General features: G+C 63.5%; 2 protein-coding genes across 6 annotated transcripts; both read left to right on the top strand.

The window, feature by feature from the left end:
- The first annotated feature begins 149 nt into the window (after window positions 1-149).
- Window positions 150-8,808, top strand: GIT1 (GIT ArfGAP 1). Of its 5 annotated transcripts, XM_085078342.1 has the most exons (22): window positions 155-393; window positions 3,291-3,424; window positions 3,506-3,618; window positions 3,702-3,807; window positions 3,882-3,968; window positions 4,071-4,201; window positions 4,279-4,373; window positions 4,453-4,495; window positions 4,678-4,704; window positions 4,999-5,047; window positions 5,131-5,203; window positions 5,804-5,901; window positions 5,982-6,093; window positions 6,172-6,299; window positions 6,378-6,530; window positions 6,610-6,837; window positions 6,947-7,000; window positions 7,271-7,357; window positions 7,457-7,530; window positions 7,624-7,806; window positions 7,940-8,003; window positions 8,104-8,808. In XM_085078342.1, exons 1-22 carry the CDS (start codon window positions 342-344, stop codon window positions 8,314-8,316), a joined length of 2,304 nt encoding a protein of 767 aa, XP_084934468.1. In that variant the 5' UTR covers window positions 155-341; the 3' UTR covers window positions 8,317-8,808. The 5 variants fall into 5 exon arrangements, with proteins under 5 accessions (XP_084934467.1, XP_084934471.1, XP_084934468.1 ...); XM_085078341.1 differs by having other exon boundaries at window positions 150-393; window positions 7,457-7,806; XM_085078345.1 differs by lacking the exon at window positions 6,947-7,000 and having other exon boundaries at window positions 154-393.
- Window positions 8,809-8,825: 17 nt separating this feature from the next.
- Window positions 8,826-16,517, top strand: ABHD15 (abhydrolase domain containing 15). Its single transcript, XM_085078352.1, has 2 exons — window positions 8,826-9,895; window positions 11,112-16,517. Exons 1-2 carry the CDS (start codon window positions 8,826-8,828, stop codon window positions 11,587-11,589), a joined length of 1,548 nt encoding a protein of 515 aa, XP_084934478.1. The 3' UTR covers window positions 11,590-16,517.
- The last annotated feature ends 200 nt before the right edge of the window (window positions 16,518-16,717 follow it).

Genomic DNA, 16,717 nt, shown 5'->3' with positions numbered 1-16,717 from the left:
CGGGGCGGTGCCGGCGCGGGTGCGGGTTCGGGTGCGGCTGCGAGTGCGGGGCGGTGCCGGTGCCGGTGCGGGGCGGCCGCGGCAGCGCTGCCGGTGGCGGGGCGGGGGCGGTGCGGCCCCTCCTCCGCCGGGGCCGGGCCTGCGCCGCTTCCTGCGGAGCCGCCGGGCGCTGGGAGCAGCCGGCAGCCCCCGGCCCCGCCGCCCCGGGCCCCGCCGCCCCCGCCCCGCCGCCCGGGCCCCCTCCCCCTTCCCCGCCGCCGCTCCCCCGGCGGGCCCGGGGGCGCCGCCGCCGCCCCACGCTGGCGCAGAGGCCCGGGCCCGGGCCCGCCTCGCCGCTGAGGATGTCCCGGAAGGCGCCGCGGGCAGAGGTGTGCGCCGACTGCAGCGCCCCAGGTAAGGGCCCCCCCGCACCGGCGCCGGCATGGCCCCGCCAGCCCCCCCCGCGCCTCCTGCCGCCCCCCGGAGCCTGCCCCGCGCGTCCCCCGCGCCACCGAGAGCTCCCTCTGCGCCCCGCGGCACCCCCGGTGCGTCCCCGGCACCCCCGGCAGCCTCCTCTGTACCCCGCGGGGTTTGCCCCCGGACTGCTTCCCCTGAACCCTTTTGCGTCTCCTTCTGCGCCCCACATCGAGACCCCTTCGCACCCTCCTGAGTGCCCCCAGGATCCCCCCGGTTATTCCTTTCTGCACCCCACTCTGCACACCCAAGGGACCCCCACTGAGTGCCCTGTCCGCCCCCCAGGAACCCTCTGCTGTGCCCCCAGTGAAACGCCTTGATAAAACCTATGACCCCGTTGGCGCACCCACTTTTAGCCCCCTGGAACACCCTAATACACCCCAAACACACCCCCGATACCCCCGCATGCCCTTCTCCGTGCCGCTCCGGTGCCCCCCGCGTGCCCCCACCGCCCCCCTGCACCACCCACAGCCTTCGCACCCCAGCGCGGGGGCTGCTGGCGCAGCCTGGGGACTCGCCGCTCAGTGCCGGCAGCGCTGGTGACCCTGCGAACGGCAGGATGATGGGGGACACCCCACAGGCAGCACCCACCGCAGCCGGATCCGGGCTTGGCGGTGCCGGCTGGGCGAGCCGGGCGGCCGCCGCGCTGCAAGCCAGAGCCGAGCCTGGGCAAGACCATTCCCATCCCCGGCGGTGCCGCTGCCCACAGCCCCCGCGCTGGGCACGCACCCGTGGGCGGCACGGTGGGTCTGCCCCCCCCAAACCCTGCCCGCGGTAGGGCCGGACCCCAAACCCGCCCGTGGCCAGTGCAGGTGGCCCCACGGCAATGAATGAACGGGTCTCGGAGCCGGCCCCGGAAAGCTGCCCGCGGGCCAAGGCTCTGCCGAAATTATTCCGGCCACGTGCCAATGGCCGGATCCTGCCAGGAGAGCTGTCGGCACGCGTGGGCGAAAGGCTGCCCTGCCTCCAGGCATGCCCCGTGCCGGCGGGCAAGCGGGGGGCCAGGGGTTCCCGGGGCGGTGCCGGGGCTCCCTGCTGCGGCCAGGGGAAATGGAAACCAGTTTATTCCAATCTCTTATCGCCTGGCAGCCATGGGAGGAAATGAGTTATAAAGTCCAGAGGCCGTTTCCTACAGCGCTGGGAGCACCCGCTGTCGCTGCCGGGGATGCGCCGCCTGGCCCTGCATGGGGGTGCCCGTGGGGTGCTCTGATCCCTCTGCCCGGCCCCCCTTGGCCCCACGCAGGGATGCTGGCTGGCACCAGCCCTGCCATCACCAGTACGGAGCCAAGTGCTGGGGTTCCCGGTGTCAGCCCACATCCCGGTGCGGGGATTGAGGTGCTGGCAGCTCCCTTGGACTCCAGGATCCTCCCAGCGTTTGGGGTGTCCCTGTGCCAGCGCTCCCCAATGCCCACCCGCATCCCACCACATCCCAGCTGTCGCAGGGTGGGAGGGGTGTTGCCCCGGGGATACTCTGGAGCCACCCGGTTTGGGGTCGCGGGCTGGCTCCCCCCGCACGGCGCGTCCTGTTCCCGGCGGTGGCCGTGGGCAGCGGGCGCGAAGGCACAGATGCCGCCGCACCGGCTGCCAAGGCGCTGCCATCTGCGTGCGCGGGGCTGCCAGGCTGGGGGGGCCACCACTCCCCCCGGCCACCCCACCCCGGCCCCGGGGCACTGCAGCATGGCAGGATGCCGTGCCCCCCAAGAACGGTGTCCTCCGGGCTCTGGGGGATGCGTGGGGAGGGGTCCGGGACCCTGCAGGGAGGAAGGAAGTGGGGGAGGTTTGGCTGCCTGCCTGCCTTCCTCTCTCTGTGAGGTCGTGGGGTCACTGTCACCCCTCAGGGCCATCGGGCTGGCCAGTGCGGACATCCCCCCCACCAGGCCCCGTATCTCCGTGCTTGGGGCTGCCCCCTCCTGTGGGAGAGCGTGGTGTTTATGTAGGACCTACAGAAACAAGGGGAGGGGGTGGGGCTGGGCAGAGAGTGGCAGAACTCCCCCTGTCGTGCCCGGCAGAGGGGACACCTGGGAACGATTCAGCATTGTCACCCTGTGCCTGGCTGCGTTCCAGGGGAGGGGGGGCTGTGACCCAGAGGGGGTCCTCAAGTGTTGTCCCCATGCTACTGTAAACAGCTGCAGCCCAAGGGCCACACCGCGGGCCCAGACCCCCTCATCCGCAGGACCTGATTTTGGGGTGCAGGCGTGGGGAGTTGCTGCCTGGCCGCCAGCAGTGCCCCCGTGGGTGCCGGGGCTGGTGCCAGCGCGGGGCCAGCGCGGCTGCTCAAACGGTCCTTTGTTCCCGGCGGGGACACAAAGGGCTCCAGTCCGGCTGGCCGGGGCCAGCGGCGGGGCTGGAGGGGCACGGCAGCGTGGGGGGCCATGGCACCTGACCCGGAGCTGGGGTGTCCTGGGTGCTGGCTGCGCTGCGGTGCTGAGGCTGTAGAGGTGGTGACCACCCCTGTGTAGGAGCCCGTGGACTGGGGGTGCCCACCCACTGTGGGGCACACTGTGGGGCACACTGGGGCACCCCCAAACACCCACCCAGGGGCTCAGGGAGTGAGTGACCTCGCAGCGAACCAGGGTGTCCCTGCTCAGGGTGTGCTGGTGTCATCCCTGCCACCGGCCGCCCTCCTGATGGTGGGGCGGGGGGGGGGCGAACCCTGCCCCCCTTTTGGCTGGTGGTTGCTATGGGAAACCCGTGGGTTTCCCCTGGTGATGGGCTGAGCCCCTCTCCATCTCACGGGAAATGGTTGCTGTGGCAACGCATCCCCCTGCTGGATGGATGGGTAAGGAGGAGACCACATGGGGAGGGGACACCCGCTGACACCCCCATGCCACCCCCAGACCCTGGCTGGGCATCGATCAACCGCGGGGTGCTCATCTGCGACGAGTGCTGCAGCGTGCACCGCAGCCTGGGCCGCCACATCTCCATCGTCAAGCACCTGCGCCACAGCCCCTGGCCTGCCACACTGCTCCAGGTGGGTGCTGGGGACACTGGAACGTGGGGAGGTGCACACCGGGACCCCCCGTGCCCACTGGGCCCTGCCTGTCCCCTGCAGATGGTGCACACCTTGGCGAGCAATGGGGCCAACTCCATCTGGGAGCACTCGCTGCTGGATCCGGCGCAGGTGCAGAGCGGGCGCCGGAAGGCAAACCCCCAGGACAAAGTGCAGTAAGTGCCCCCCGTGCTCTGGGGAGGGGTCAGGACTGGTTTGGAGCCCCTTCCTCACCACAAAACCCGCTGCCCACTCCCAGCCCCACCAAGTCGGAGTTCATCCGTGCCAAGTACCAGATGCTGGCCTTCGTCCACAAGCTGCCCTGCCGGGATGACGACGGCGTCACTGCCAAAGACCTCAGCAAGGTGGGGTGGGGACTCAGGGACCCCTCTTTGGCAGTGGGGACAGATCCCCCCGTTACCAGCTCTCTCCTCCACAGCAATTGCACTCGAGTGTGCGAACGGGCAACCTGGAGACCTGCCTGCGCCTGCTCTCTCTGGGCGCCCAGGCCAACTTCTTCCACCCGGTGAGTGCTGGTGGGGCTTGGTGACCCCAGAGGTGGCCCGGGGGAGTCCTGGGGCCCCATCCCACATGCAGGCTGTGGCTCTGAGGCTGCCCATGCCCGCAGGAGAAGGGCACCACACCACTACATGTGGCAGCCAAGGCCGGGCAGATCCTGCAGGCAGAGCTGCTGGTGGTCTACGGTGCCGACCCTGGGGCGCCCGACGTGAACGGCCGGACCCCCATTGACTATGCCAGGTGAGGGCAGGGAAGGGGGTCACCCCTGCCTGCACCCCCACCTAGGGTGGGCATCACCCCTGCCGGCCCTCCCACAGGCAGGCAGCCCAGCACGAGCTGGCGGAGCGGCTGGTGGAGTGCCAGTACGAGCTGACCGACCGGCTGGCCTTCTACCTCTGCGGCAGGAAGCCGGGTGAGCACGGGGGTCCAGGGTGGGGGGATTACCCTGGAGGGACCACAGGGTTCTGCTCACCACACCTCTCTCTGTGCAGACCACAAGAATGGGCACTACATCATCCCGCAGATGGCTGACAGGTGAGTGCCCGGTGCCCGTGGCCCTGCTGCCCTGTCCCATGTCCCCCCCCAGTGTCCCCGCTGGGCTGAGGGGGGGACCCCGGTCACTGGAGCATCCCTGGGGGGCGGGGGGTCGGCGTGCCCGCGCGTTTAACGTCCGCCTTTATCCTGTTCTTCCCTCCGCTGCCTTCTCCGGAGCGCAGGGTGCGCCCAAAGTGCATGGCACAGAGGTATTGTCCGCTCGGCTCTCGGCTCCGGGGGTCCCCCATGCTGCTGGCATGGGCCCCCCCTGCAGCCCTGGCCGCTCGGCCCAGCCCGGCACCTGGGGGGCACTCAGGGAGGGGGGTCCCGCTCGCCCCCTGCCACCTCATCCCCCTGTGCCTGCCTGCCAGCCCTGCTTGGTGAAGCCCCCAATGCCTGAGGGGGGGTCCCTGTCATGGTGGGGTGCAGCTGGGGACTGTTTTGGTGGGAACAGAACAGGAATAACCCCCACTTTTTGTTTCCTCCCTCCCTGTACCCCCCAGCCTGGACCTCTCTGAACTGGCGAAGGCAGCCAAGAAGAAGCTGCAGGCGGTGAGTGGGGGCCGGGGCAGGGCTGGGGGGTGTCCCGCCTGCTCCTCCCATCCTGCCTGACCCTGTCCCCCGTCCTGCTGCAGCTCAGCAACCGCCTCTTCGAGGAGCTGGCCATGGACGTGTACGATGAGGTGGACCGTCGGGAGAACGACGCGGGTGAGCGGGGGGTGCGGGGTGCAGCCCCCCAGGGCTGGGCGGGCGGCACAGCGTGGGGAGGAGCAGCCGCGGCTGAGCCCCGCGCTCCCCCCGATCTGGACGCGTCCGCCGGGACCGCAGGCCCCTCCTTCTTCATTCCTCCGGCCGGGGAGGTTTGCTCAGCGCGAGGGGCCGCCGCTGGGTGCCGGGCTGGGGTGCTGCCGGAGGTGGGTGCCGGGATCCCCCAGGGATGGGGGCTCAGCCTGGAGTGGTGCCCTGGATCCGGGGGGCGGCAGGGTGGGGGCTGCCCCATTGCCGTGGCAGGGCGGGTGCCAACAGACGTGTCAAACCCTCTTCCCAGCGGCTGGGGGGTGCTGAGCTGGTGCCTGAACGGGTGAAGAGCAGGGTGGGGTCCTGCTGGGGGATGCAGGGGGGACCCCAGCCCTGCTGGGTGGCTGGGGGAGGCGACTCCTGTCAGCCCGGCCAGGCTCCGCTCCAAACCCCAGCAGGCTGGCCCTGCGCCCGCGCCTGCGTCCTGCCGGCTCTGGGCCCTGCTGCCCGCTTGTCTGGGGGGGTCCAGCCCGTGTCCCCCGGGATCTGACACCAGGTGCCTTCCTGCAGTCTGGCTGACCACGCAGAACCACAGCACGCTGGTGACAGAGCGCAGCGCCGTCCCCTTCCTCCCCGTCAACCCCGAGTACTCGGCCACGCGCAACCAGGTGAGGCCCCCTCTAGGCCACGCGACCCCACTGTGCACCCAGACCCCTGCTCACCCCCTTTCCCCCCCTGCTGCCCCCAGGGCCGGCAGAAGCTGGCCAGGTTCAACGCCAGGGAGTTTGCCACCTTGCTCATCGACATCCTCGGGGAAGCCAAGCGCCGGCAGCAAGGGAAGAGTCTGCTCAGCCCCACAGGTGAGGCACGGAGGGCAGTGAGGTGGGGCTGAGCACTCCCCCCTGCCCTGTGCTCAGCACCCCCCTGCCCTCCCCCAGACGCCCTCGACTACTCGCTGCGGAGCCAGAGTGACCTGGACGACCAGCACGACTACGACAGCGTCGCCTCTGACGAGGACACGGACCAGGAGCTGCTGCGCAACGCCTCCCGCAACAACCGCGCCAGGGTGAGCCCAAACCCCGGCCTGGACCCCCACCCAGACCCCTGGCGCTGGAATCCTAGTGCTGAGCTCCTCTTCCTGCAGAGCATGGACTCCTCCGACCTGTCGGACGGCCCCATCACGCTGCAGGAGTACCTGGAGGTGAAGAAGGCTCTGGCTGCCTCTGAAGCCAAGGTGCAGCAACTGATGAAGGTGAACAACAGCCTGAGCGATGAGCTGCGCCGGCTGCAGCGTGAGGTGGGTGTCGGGCCAGGGGGATCCCCTCCTCAGTGTACCCCCACTCCTCGCTGATGCCTTCCCCTTCTCCCGGCTGCAGATCCACAAGCTGCAGGCAGAGAACGCGCAGATCCGGCAGCAGACTGGTCCTGCACATCCAACCCCAGCCCCCAGCGAGCGGCCGGAGCACGGGCACGCCCCGGGCACAACCCCCACACACCGCCGGGATCGCCAGGCTTTCTCCATGTACGAACCAGGCTCGGCGCTGAAACCCTTCGGGCAGCCGGTGGAGGAGCTGGTGACGCGGCTGCAGCCCTTCAGCCCCGGCGTGAGTGTGCTGGGGTGGGCGGGAGGGTTTTGGGGTGCAGCAGTCCCCCCAGCCCCACAGGGTGCTGGGTCCCATCCCCGCAGGGCCGTAACCTTTCGTGTGTCGCCAGGAGGTGGAGGACGAGGCTCTGTACTCCATGCACATCCCGGCCAGCGTGTACCGGGTAAGGGGGCCGCAGCGGGGGCGGCTCCTGCATGGGACGTGGTGGCTGTCGCCTGCCCAGGATGTGGCCTTTGGGATGTCCTGTCCCCCACCGCCCTGCACCCCCCTGGGTCAGGCCGGGGACCTCCCCAAGGGACGGCAGCTGCGGGATGTTCCTGCATGCAGGGTGGCGGTGTCCCCTGTGCTCGTCCTCCCCTGCACGTCACCGGGGTCGGCTCTAGACCCTCCTGCACCCTGTTCAGCATGGGCTTCCCCTCTTTTCCCCCTCCAGATGCGGAAAGGTCCATCTGCCTCCTCGGTGCCCTTCCCTCCATCCTCCCCGCTGCTCTCCTGCCCGCCTGATGGTGCCCGACACATGGTGATGTATTGGGAAGGGGGAGCAACTCTTGGGGTGGGGAGACCCCCAAACCCTGTGTGGGGATGGGGCTGGGCAGGGCTTGACTCTACTCCTCTCCAGAGCAAGCTGGACCGGCACGGCAGCGGCACCGACAGCGACTATGACAACACACAGGCTGGTGAGGTTCTGATCAGGTGCGTGGTGGTGCTGGGGGCTGCACCAGGGTCTGTGGGGACACAGGGACATGGGGCTGACACTAACCCAGGGCGGTTGGTTGGTGCCTGCAGCATGGAGGGGAAGCGGTATGTGGAGCTGAGCAAGGATGAGGACTTCCCCCACGAGCTGGACCCGCTGGACGGGGAGCTGGACCCTGGGCTGCCCAGCACGGAGGATGTCATCCTCAAAACCGAACAGGTCACCAAGAATATCCAGGAGCTGCTGCGGGCAGCACAAGAGTCCAAGCATGACAGGTACAACTGGGGCACAGCCTCAGGGTCCCTCTGGACACTCAGACTAAGGGGGAGATATGGGGCCATGCCTTGCCAACCCCCCTGGTTAGGAGCCATTGTCCTCTGCTACACTCACCCTTTCTACTTGCCCCAGCTTCGTGCCCTGCTCGGAGAAGATCCACTCGGCTGTGACAGAGATGGCATCACTCTTCCCTAAGGTAGGAGGGGCGTTGTGTCCCTGCGGTGGGGGTGATCCCCACCAGACACTCTCAGCCCCCTCTGCGTGGGTTCTGACACTGGTCCTGTGCTCTGCCACAGAAACCAGCACTGGAGACGGTGCGGAGCTCCCTGCGGCTGCTCAACGCCAGCGCCTACCGGCTGCAGAGCGAGTGCCGCAAGACTGTGCCCCCCGAGCCCGGCGCCACCGTGGACTACCAGCTCCTGACCCAGCAGGTCATCCAGTGTGCCTACGACATCGCCAAGGCCGCCAAGCAGCTGGTCACCATCACCACTCGCGAGAAGAAGCAGTGAGCGCCAGCCCGTGTCCCCCCTTCATCCCCCGGCCCCCGCGCTCTCCGTGTCTCCCTTCCCTCCGGCAGCAGCCGGCACCTGGGGCGAGCGTGGCTGCAAGTGGCCTTTTTGGGGAGCCGGGGTGCGGGGTTCCTCGTGCCCCCCGCGCCATCAAGGAGCTGGTGCTCAGCCTGCGGGGTAGGTGCCTGCGTCCCCCTGTACAGCCCCCCGCCCGCCCCGGGCACGCGCCTAACTTATCCTGTACATAGCCTCTGTAGCTGTCCGTGGTGGCGGTGGCCTTGTACCCTCACCCCCCACAAAGCCCCTCTCTGGGTGGCCGGTACCCCCGGGGCCACCCACAGCATTACACTGGACTGGGACGCCCGCGGGCCACCCCTCCCCGGGCGTCCTGAACCCCTCCCCGGGCGTCCTGCCCCGTGCCGGGCCGCGCTCCCCTCTGTAAGATGTGTCCTTGTACATTTGTATCAATAAAGGTGTGAGCATTGCACGGGCGCCCTGCCCCTGTGCCCATGGACGGTCCGGGGCTGCAGGGGTTCAGCCCCCCCGGCGCCACGCAGGGCTCGGCCACGTGTCCCTCCCGTTTCACCCAGTCCCCTTGGCCCTGCTGGCGGCCATCCCCGGCACAGCCCTGCTGTTTGCCCAGCCCCGGGGCTGGGCTTTCCCAGCACGGCCCCGCCATCGCTCTGCGGACCCGCCGACCGTCGGGGCTGCCGGCCGGGGCTCCTGCTGCCTCCATGCTGTCCCCGGAGGGTTTGGTGGCCGTAGCCGCGGTGCTCGTGGGGCTGGGCCTCCTGGCTTACTTAAGCCTTTGGGCAGGGAGGCTGGAGGTGCCTGGAGACGTGGGAGAGGAGGAGGAGGAGGAGGCTGAGGAGGAGGGGATCCCCCTCATGGCCGAGGAGGGCTCGGGGCACTGCCGGCTGCTGTGCAAGCCCTCGGCTCTGGCCCAGCACCTGGTCCGGAGCTTGGGGCGGTCAGCAGCGCTGCGGGGGGGACGCTGGCCGTGGCCGCGCTGGCCGCGGCTCCAGATGCTGTGGCAGCTCCTGCAGCCACCTGAGCCGGAGCCGGTGGTGGCCCGTGAGCTCCTGCAGTTACCCGATGCCGGGCTGGTGGCCCTGGACTGGCTGGTGGGGCCGTGGGGGACTGCGGGCGGCGGTGGGGGGGTCTCCAGCCCAGTGCTGCTGCTCATCCCCAACGCTGCCGGGAAGGTGACGGGGCTGCTGCTGCAGCTGGGGCTGCGGGCGCTGGAACGGGGCTTCACCCCCGTCATCTTCAACCGCCGCGGCCACAACGGCTGTCCCCTCACCACTCCGCGGCTCCAGCCTTTCGGGGACCCCGGGGACCTGCGGGAGGCTGTGACCTACCTGCGGTGCCGGCACCCCTCTGCCTCGCTGCTGGCCGTCAGCGAGGGCTCGGGCTCGGGGCTGCTGCTTGCCTACCTGGGCGAGAGCGGCTCCTCCAGCCGCCTGGCCGCCGCCGCCTGCCTCTCCCCCATCTTCCGTGGCCGGGACTGGTTTGAAGCCAGGATGCCTTGGCTTTATGAGTGGCCGCTGCTCCTCCACCTCAAGCAGGGATTGAGCAGGTCAGTGAAGTCCCTTGGGCTTGGGAAGGTGGAGGGGGGTACCCTGGGAACCCCTTGGTCCCCTCTGGGGGTGTGCATGAGATGGGTGCTGCTGCCAGCACCGGGAGCCCCAGTGCAGGGGCAGAGGTGCTGAGGGCAGCAAAACGTGCTGGTTAATGAACACCAGCCTGGAGCTGGCTGCCATGGGGCCAGCTGGGCCACCACGTGTGTCGCCAGCTCGGCTGGGGCTGCGGCAGCATCTTGGGGTTCCTGAGCTGGGAGATCTGTCACCCTTGGGAGAGGTTGGTGAAGCCCCTGTGTGGGTGTTGGGCCCCGAGGGGGTAAGGGGGGCTGACCCCTCTCCCTGCACTGCCCCTCGTCCCCAGAACCTGACCCTCCCGTTGGCCCTGGGAGGGACTATAACGCCAACACAGGGCTGGGCAGGGGGCTGTGACAGCTGCTCTTCCTTCCCAAGGGGTCTGGGTTCCCTATTGCCCAGCACAGCCAGGCTGGACTGGGCCAAGCATGGGGTGGGACAGGAGACACACTGCCCTGGGCAAAGGCCTCAAGCAAGTGGCACCCCCCGTGCTGAGAGTTTGTGGGGGGCAAAGGAACCCTACAGGTGGGCAGATGGGGGCCAAAAAAATGCCTGAAACAGGGAGCAAACAGGTAGCAGGTGAAGCTGCAGCAAAGCCCAGATGGCTGCAGCAGGTACAGTGCTTACTGCAGGGATGGGGTTTGGGGGGTGGGCAGCAGAGGGTCTCCCCTGTCCCTATTTCCCAATACCCACTGCAAATGCTGCTGTCACGGCAACGGCACGGGAGTGCTGGCTGTCTCCTGTTGTCATGGCACCCGGGCTGCACTGTGGGGACCCTCCACGATCCCTGGCAAGGGGCTGGGATGGGGCCCCTAAGCCATTCTAGAGTTGGGACACTCGAGGCCACCCCTATTCCCTGCATGCAGGGCCAGGACTGTTGAGCAGCCCATGAGCACACAAGCTGGTGGCACCTCCATGGCAGCATCCCTGTAGCCCCCAGCCCCAAGTGGCATCCCTACGACCCTCAGCCTCCAAGGCAGCATGCCCCAGCTCCTCCCAATATTCTGTGTCCCCCATCTTATGCAGCATCCCCATGATCTCCCTGCCCGTGGAACATCCCCGAAGTCCCCAGCAGTGTCCCCATAACCCCCAGCCCATGGCAGCACCCCCAACCCCACAGCGGCCACCCCATCCCCGCAGGTACAGGGGGGCCCTGGCCGAGGTGGTGGACATGGACAGGCTCCTGGGCAGCCGCTCGCTGCGGGAGCTGGAGGAAACCCTCTTCTGCCGGAGCCGGAGCCGCCCCACCAGCTGGGAGTGCTACTGGGAGCGCAACGAGCCCCTGCGCGACGCGGACGAGGTGGCAGTGCCGGTGCTGTGCCTCTGCAGCGCCGATGACCCCGTGCGCGGCGCCCCGGCACACAGCCTGCCCCGGGAGCTGTTCCGCAGCAGCCCCTACTTCTTCCTGCTGCTGACCCCCCACGGGGGGCACTGCGGCTTCCCCCGGCGGGGCCCGGGGCGCTGCTGGGCCCACGAGGCGGTGTTGGAATATTTCAGGGCCATGGCCGAGTTCCTGCGGACAGAGGAGCGGAGGAAGGGGCTGCCGCGGCCCCGCAGGTGGGGGGGTCCCCAAATCGAGCCCCCCGTGTTCACCTGGCAGAGGTCCTACACGCGGTAGCTCCCCAGGCCAGGGTCTCACAAAGGCAGGCAGACACTCCGTGTACTAAAATTACTTTATTACAGTTGATTTTTTTTTTTAACATTTCCTTTGCTATGATACAAAGGATACTTACAAACAAAATATTACATATGACCTTATTTTTTTTTTCTCTTCTCTTATTTTCTGACAACTTGGTAACAGCTTTAAATGCACAATCTATACAATTAATACAGGTTATATATGAGCTATAATGTATGTTGAACCAGAAGAATACCAGAATACTGACAATATACTGTACATTAAGCCTTACCAGTTAGTGCTCGTGGCATTTTCTACAAGAAGGAAAACGCACACCTGTAGATTCACTCATACCAGCTGGTGCTACCAGACACGGAAGCAGGAAGGAGTTTAATTCCCCTGGTTAAATCCTTCGTGGCCCATCACCGTGGTGCTGAGCCTGGAAACCTCAGACCAGTGTTCATAGTAAAACAGCAGATATGTGTGTGTTTTTTTCTATCTAATGCTCTGTGGCACAGCACGGCGCCGGCCATACCTGGATGATGCCCCAGAGCAAACGGCCACGGCGCTGGGGCCGGGCGCTGGGCGAGCTCTTGTTGGGGAGCTGGACCTCCTTAGGGAGGGGGAGAGGAGGAAGAAGAGGAGAAGGAGGAGGAGAGGAAAAGCAGCAACAGCTTTGCTGTCATCAGCAGGCAGCTCTTGGGTTTGTGCACATGAACAGGCAGGCGCCGAGGGGGGAAGAGCAAGCCCAAGGCACGGCGCTCCCGGCACGGCTCCGAGCTCGGCCGCACACGGAGCTCGTGCCCGGCAAACCCTCCACGGGGTCGGGCAGCAGCTGCCCTGTGGTCACCTCCTCGCCAGGAAAGGTTTGCTTTTGTTTCGCAGCCAAAGCCAGAGGTGTGTGGCTACAGGTGTGCACTTCCCCTCCTCCCGCCGGGGTCTACATCGCACTGATAAGGTTACATTTTTTGTTTTTTATTTAATTTTTTTTTTCTTTTTAAAGCAACCAGCAAGTGAAGCATTTTTTTTTAGTTGACTGGCAAAAAGACCTGGCATTTGCACAAAAGCTGCAAATGGAAAAGAGCCATCCCCTCCTCCCACCCGCTGCATCCCAGCCCAGAAAAATCCCAAACTGTTGGTGGAAGAAAGAAAAAAAAAAGACCACAACAGGGGTGGAGGAGAGGAAGGAGAGGGGGAACAGGTTGGAAAATACCAGGTTTGAGTTAACATTTCCTTGACTTCACACAATGCTTGTGCAAAAAGAAACAAACCCCCCCAAACAAACAAAAAACCCAAACCCAGAAACATGCTGGAAATAATGAAAACAAATGGAAAGTAATATATAAAATTAAAAATATAAATAGGATGTCTGGCTGACTGGTAGAAGAATAGGTCATTTAGGTTACAAAAAGGAATATACATTCAAGAGGCTCTGAACCCAGTGGGGTAACTGATGTTAAACTTGTGTTAATAGTTAGGCTAGAATTCTCAAGTTTGTCTTTAAAATCTTCACAACACAAGCAAGCTATTTTTAAAAAATATACACTATACACACCTCACACAGCTTCTCCTATTTGTATTACACACGTTACGCTACCCTCCCATCCACTACACCGAGGGGGGTCCCATGGCCAAGGGGCCTGGGGTTGTCCCCCCATCCCGTCCCGACCCCCCGGCCCCGCGGTGGCAGTGGGGCAGCGATGGCTGCGGGGCCGGGCAGGTCGCTTGGCCCCTCCACATCTTACCACAACCTTCTCAAAGCATTTACAAGTCACCAAAGGGCTGTAGCCTTTTATGTTATACACACTTCACTTTGCAACGTTAATTATTTACATCAGGGCTGCCCCCCCATCTTTTAGCTGTTTCTAGGCAGGTAAAAAAAAAAATGTTCCTGTTCCAAGCAAGCAGGGGGAAGAGCTGCGGGGGGTTAGGAGGGAAGAAAAGCTGAAGAAAGGAAGCGGGTGGTTTGCTTGCCAGAAGCCAAACCCATACGCGCACGTCTGCCTCTCCTTCTCTGATCCTTGAATCCTTACAAGCTCCCATTCCCTACAACCTCCAGGACAACCAGACCCGGAGAGCACGGCCTCACCGGCGCTCAAACTCCTCTGCTCGCAGCTTCCCGGGATGCTCAGCACAGCTATCGACTCACAGGCTTGCCTCTGCCACAGGACACGGAGCACAGATCCTGACCATTCCTAGGAGCCCACCCCTCACTCAAACAGCAGGTCTTGTGGGGCAAGCCAGCAGGGCAGGAACACCAGGACTCCCAAAAGACCTCACGTTGCACCCCCAAAATTGCCCCTGACAGCTGCCACCAGCCACAGTCAGGCTCTGCCGAAGCTGTGCAGACACAGCAGCCGCCGACTTCAGCTCGTCAACAACCCTGCGCTGATTTCTGCACTCTGCTGAGCTCAGAGTTGCCATAGAAATGTGTGATCCTGGCACTAAAAGCAGGCAACGATCTCAAATCAAAGTCTTTTTTTGTTTTGGTTTTTTTTCTTTTTTTTCCTCCAGTAGATTTAGATGAACTCGGGTTTAAGACAAAAGCAGTTGGAAGGGGAAGAAACAGATCATTTCTAGAGAGATTGAAAAACATAGTCACAAGCCGGTATTAAACTGCAGCAAAGAACCTGAACTTGGTTCCCGTTGAGTTCAGCTCCAGAGCAAGCTCGAAGCTAGCGCTCTGTCCCTCGCACTGCCCTCCGTGCGGCACACGACGCTCAAGGGAAGGAGATTCCACACAGCCATCAGGGAAAACCCAGCCGGAAGCTGGAAGCCAAAAGCCCCGGGTGAGTGGCTGTTGGCCTCCCCAGCTCGCAATATTTAAGCACAAATTCCTTACAGCATCACTGGACAAGTCTCGGGGATTGGGTGCATGCTGAACTACGACTGGCAATTACAGTAGCTTTCTGCTAGCTGGCACATACTGTATCTATAAATTTTAGTACAAAAACTTAAAAAATACAGAAACTAGGTCAATTTGTTAACTACATATTTACAGATAATTACAATTCTTTTCACTGGCAATAATTAAACTAATTGTCAGTGAAAATTCAAACTGTGCATGTTCTGAGGTACCCGTACTCAAGGGTGGGGAGCGGGGCAGGGGGCCAGAGGGGCAAGGTGGGGGGATGTTCCCCCCCCGGGTTTGTTCACATCCATGGGGGCAATGCTCGGCCCTCCTGGTTCCTGGTCTCACTGTGTGCACTCAGAGAAAGCAAGGAGAGCGGGATGTTGGGGTCTGTTTTCCCTGGGACATGGCTTCAGGATGTTTTGAGGATGCCAGGCAGGGGCAGAGCCAATGGTCATGTACCAAACTGCCTTTTCCCCCCCAGGGAGCCTTCAGGTGAAGTGCAAGTATTGAGACCCACAGCTCAGTGGTTAAGGTGCTTGTTTGCCGGCAAATCCGATTTAGTAAGTCCCTCTCTAGCTGACAAAGGGCTCTCCCTCCCCCGGAGAAGGGGGCAGGGATGCAGCAGGCAGCATCATGGCCCCAGCTGGCTAAACCTCATTGTGCAACAGGAACCCAGGTTATCTGCTGCCACTGCTCCCTGGTGGGGTGATGTTTACTAGAACCACTAGATCTATCACGTTTTCTTATTTTCTGGCTGTAAACAGCAACCCCCAACCCTCCAAAGCGCCTCACATGTATTTCTCAAAAGACTCCGGCTCAATCGATTCGTAAAAGTGCAAACTCAAACAACCACAGCAGAGGGACAGTGACCAGCATCCCTGCCAGGGTATCCACTGCTCCTCTGTGCTTGGCACGTGGCTCTGGGCTCACTGCAGGCCAGCACTGGGGTGGGAACATGCCACAGGCAGGAGCACAGCTGAAGACAACACTACTCCTTGGGAATGGGTAAGAATGACCCAACCAAACCTGAGCCTCTCCTAAAAAACTCGCAAGAGACCTTCCAAAAGGGACAGGGGGGAAAATTGCCTCCAGATTCTCTGGTAGCACAGAGAGAGCCCAGGGTTGGCATTCTGCTGAGCTGGTGGGGTGTCCCTGGGGAAAATGCGTGACCTGACACGTGAGAACCGCTTACCCCCTGAACTGTTAGATGCCTCCCTAAGATGGGGTCTGTAGAGGACAAAGGAGAAGGTCAGAAGGGTCTTCACAGCTTGAGGAGCTGGTGGTGTCCAGCATGGCATTCGCCCCTCTACTATGAGAAAGACCAGGGCAAGAGTTACTAGAACTGCAGAGCAAGCACCCAGGAGAGGAACGAGGCTGTCCGCTGCTGGCTGGACTCAAGTGACAAAACACACAGGCCTAAGCAGAATAAAGAATGGGCCAAGAGCATCTCTGGGTGTATGTATGTATTGATCATACACACACGTGTACTTTAAATCTTCCACTTTAGCTTCTCTTCTGCCCCTCCACACAACCCGAGAACCTCCAGGTATCAGACACACACTAAGGCAGTCAGTGTTCAGACCTAGCGGCGGCTCCACCTCAGGAATGCCAAAAGCCAGTGCTGGTGCAGCGAGCCAAGACCGTGCCGGGCTTGTGATCTCTCACGGCGAGACGCAGCTGGGGACTCTGAGCTCAGCCTGCTGAGCACTTCACCGGCCCACTCACCGCCTCCCCAGCAGATCCCTGCCTTGCCTCCACTGCTTGCCTATCGCTAAACCATCTTGTTTTCTTCTCTGCTGCCTTCTGACTTTCTGGTACCCTCAGGGAGCTCCCTCCTCTCCTTCACAGCACACCCGCAGCAGCTACCTACCCTCTCATGCCCCAGAAAAAGCAAGCTGCAATTAGCAGGGCTGCACTTCAGCGAGGGTTCAGCCCTAGCACAGTCTGTGCCGCATCTGTGCCCTCGCCCCGAGAGCCCTGCTGAGGGGTTGCTTTTGCTCACAAACAGGAGCGCTAAAGAACAGCAGAACTGAAGTGCCCTGACAGAAATGCACAGCATGAGGTGTGTGTGCACCTATACCCACACACACGTACATACAGAGTATATAAATATATACAAATGAGATACCATATATATATCCAGAGAGATGTGCGTATTCAACAGAGTAATGGTAGACAGTGGTACGATAGGATTTATTGCCTCTCAAGAAATGGCACGTAAGCAGGGTGGTGGGGCTGGGAGCCTGGGGGCTCGGGGTCCTGGGGGGTTAAACA

Source organism: Lichenostomus cassidix, chromosome 19 (genome assembly GCF_008360975.1).
Source record: "Lichenostomus cassidix isolate B80296 chromosome 19, HeHo_3.0, whole genome shotgun sequence".
In the NCBI taxonomy this organism is placed as follows: domain Eukaryota; kingdom Metazoa; phylum Chordata; class Aves; order Passeriformes; family Meliphagidae; genus Lichenostomus; species Lichenostomus cassidix.
The sequence above is the reverse complement of the archived record's forward strand: the minus strand, read 5'-3'. Positions and strand labels throughout refer to the sequence as shown.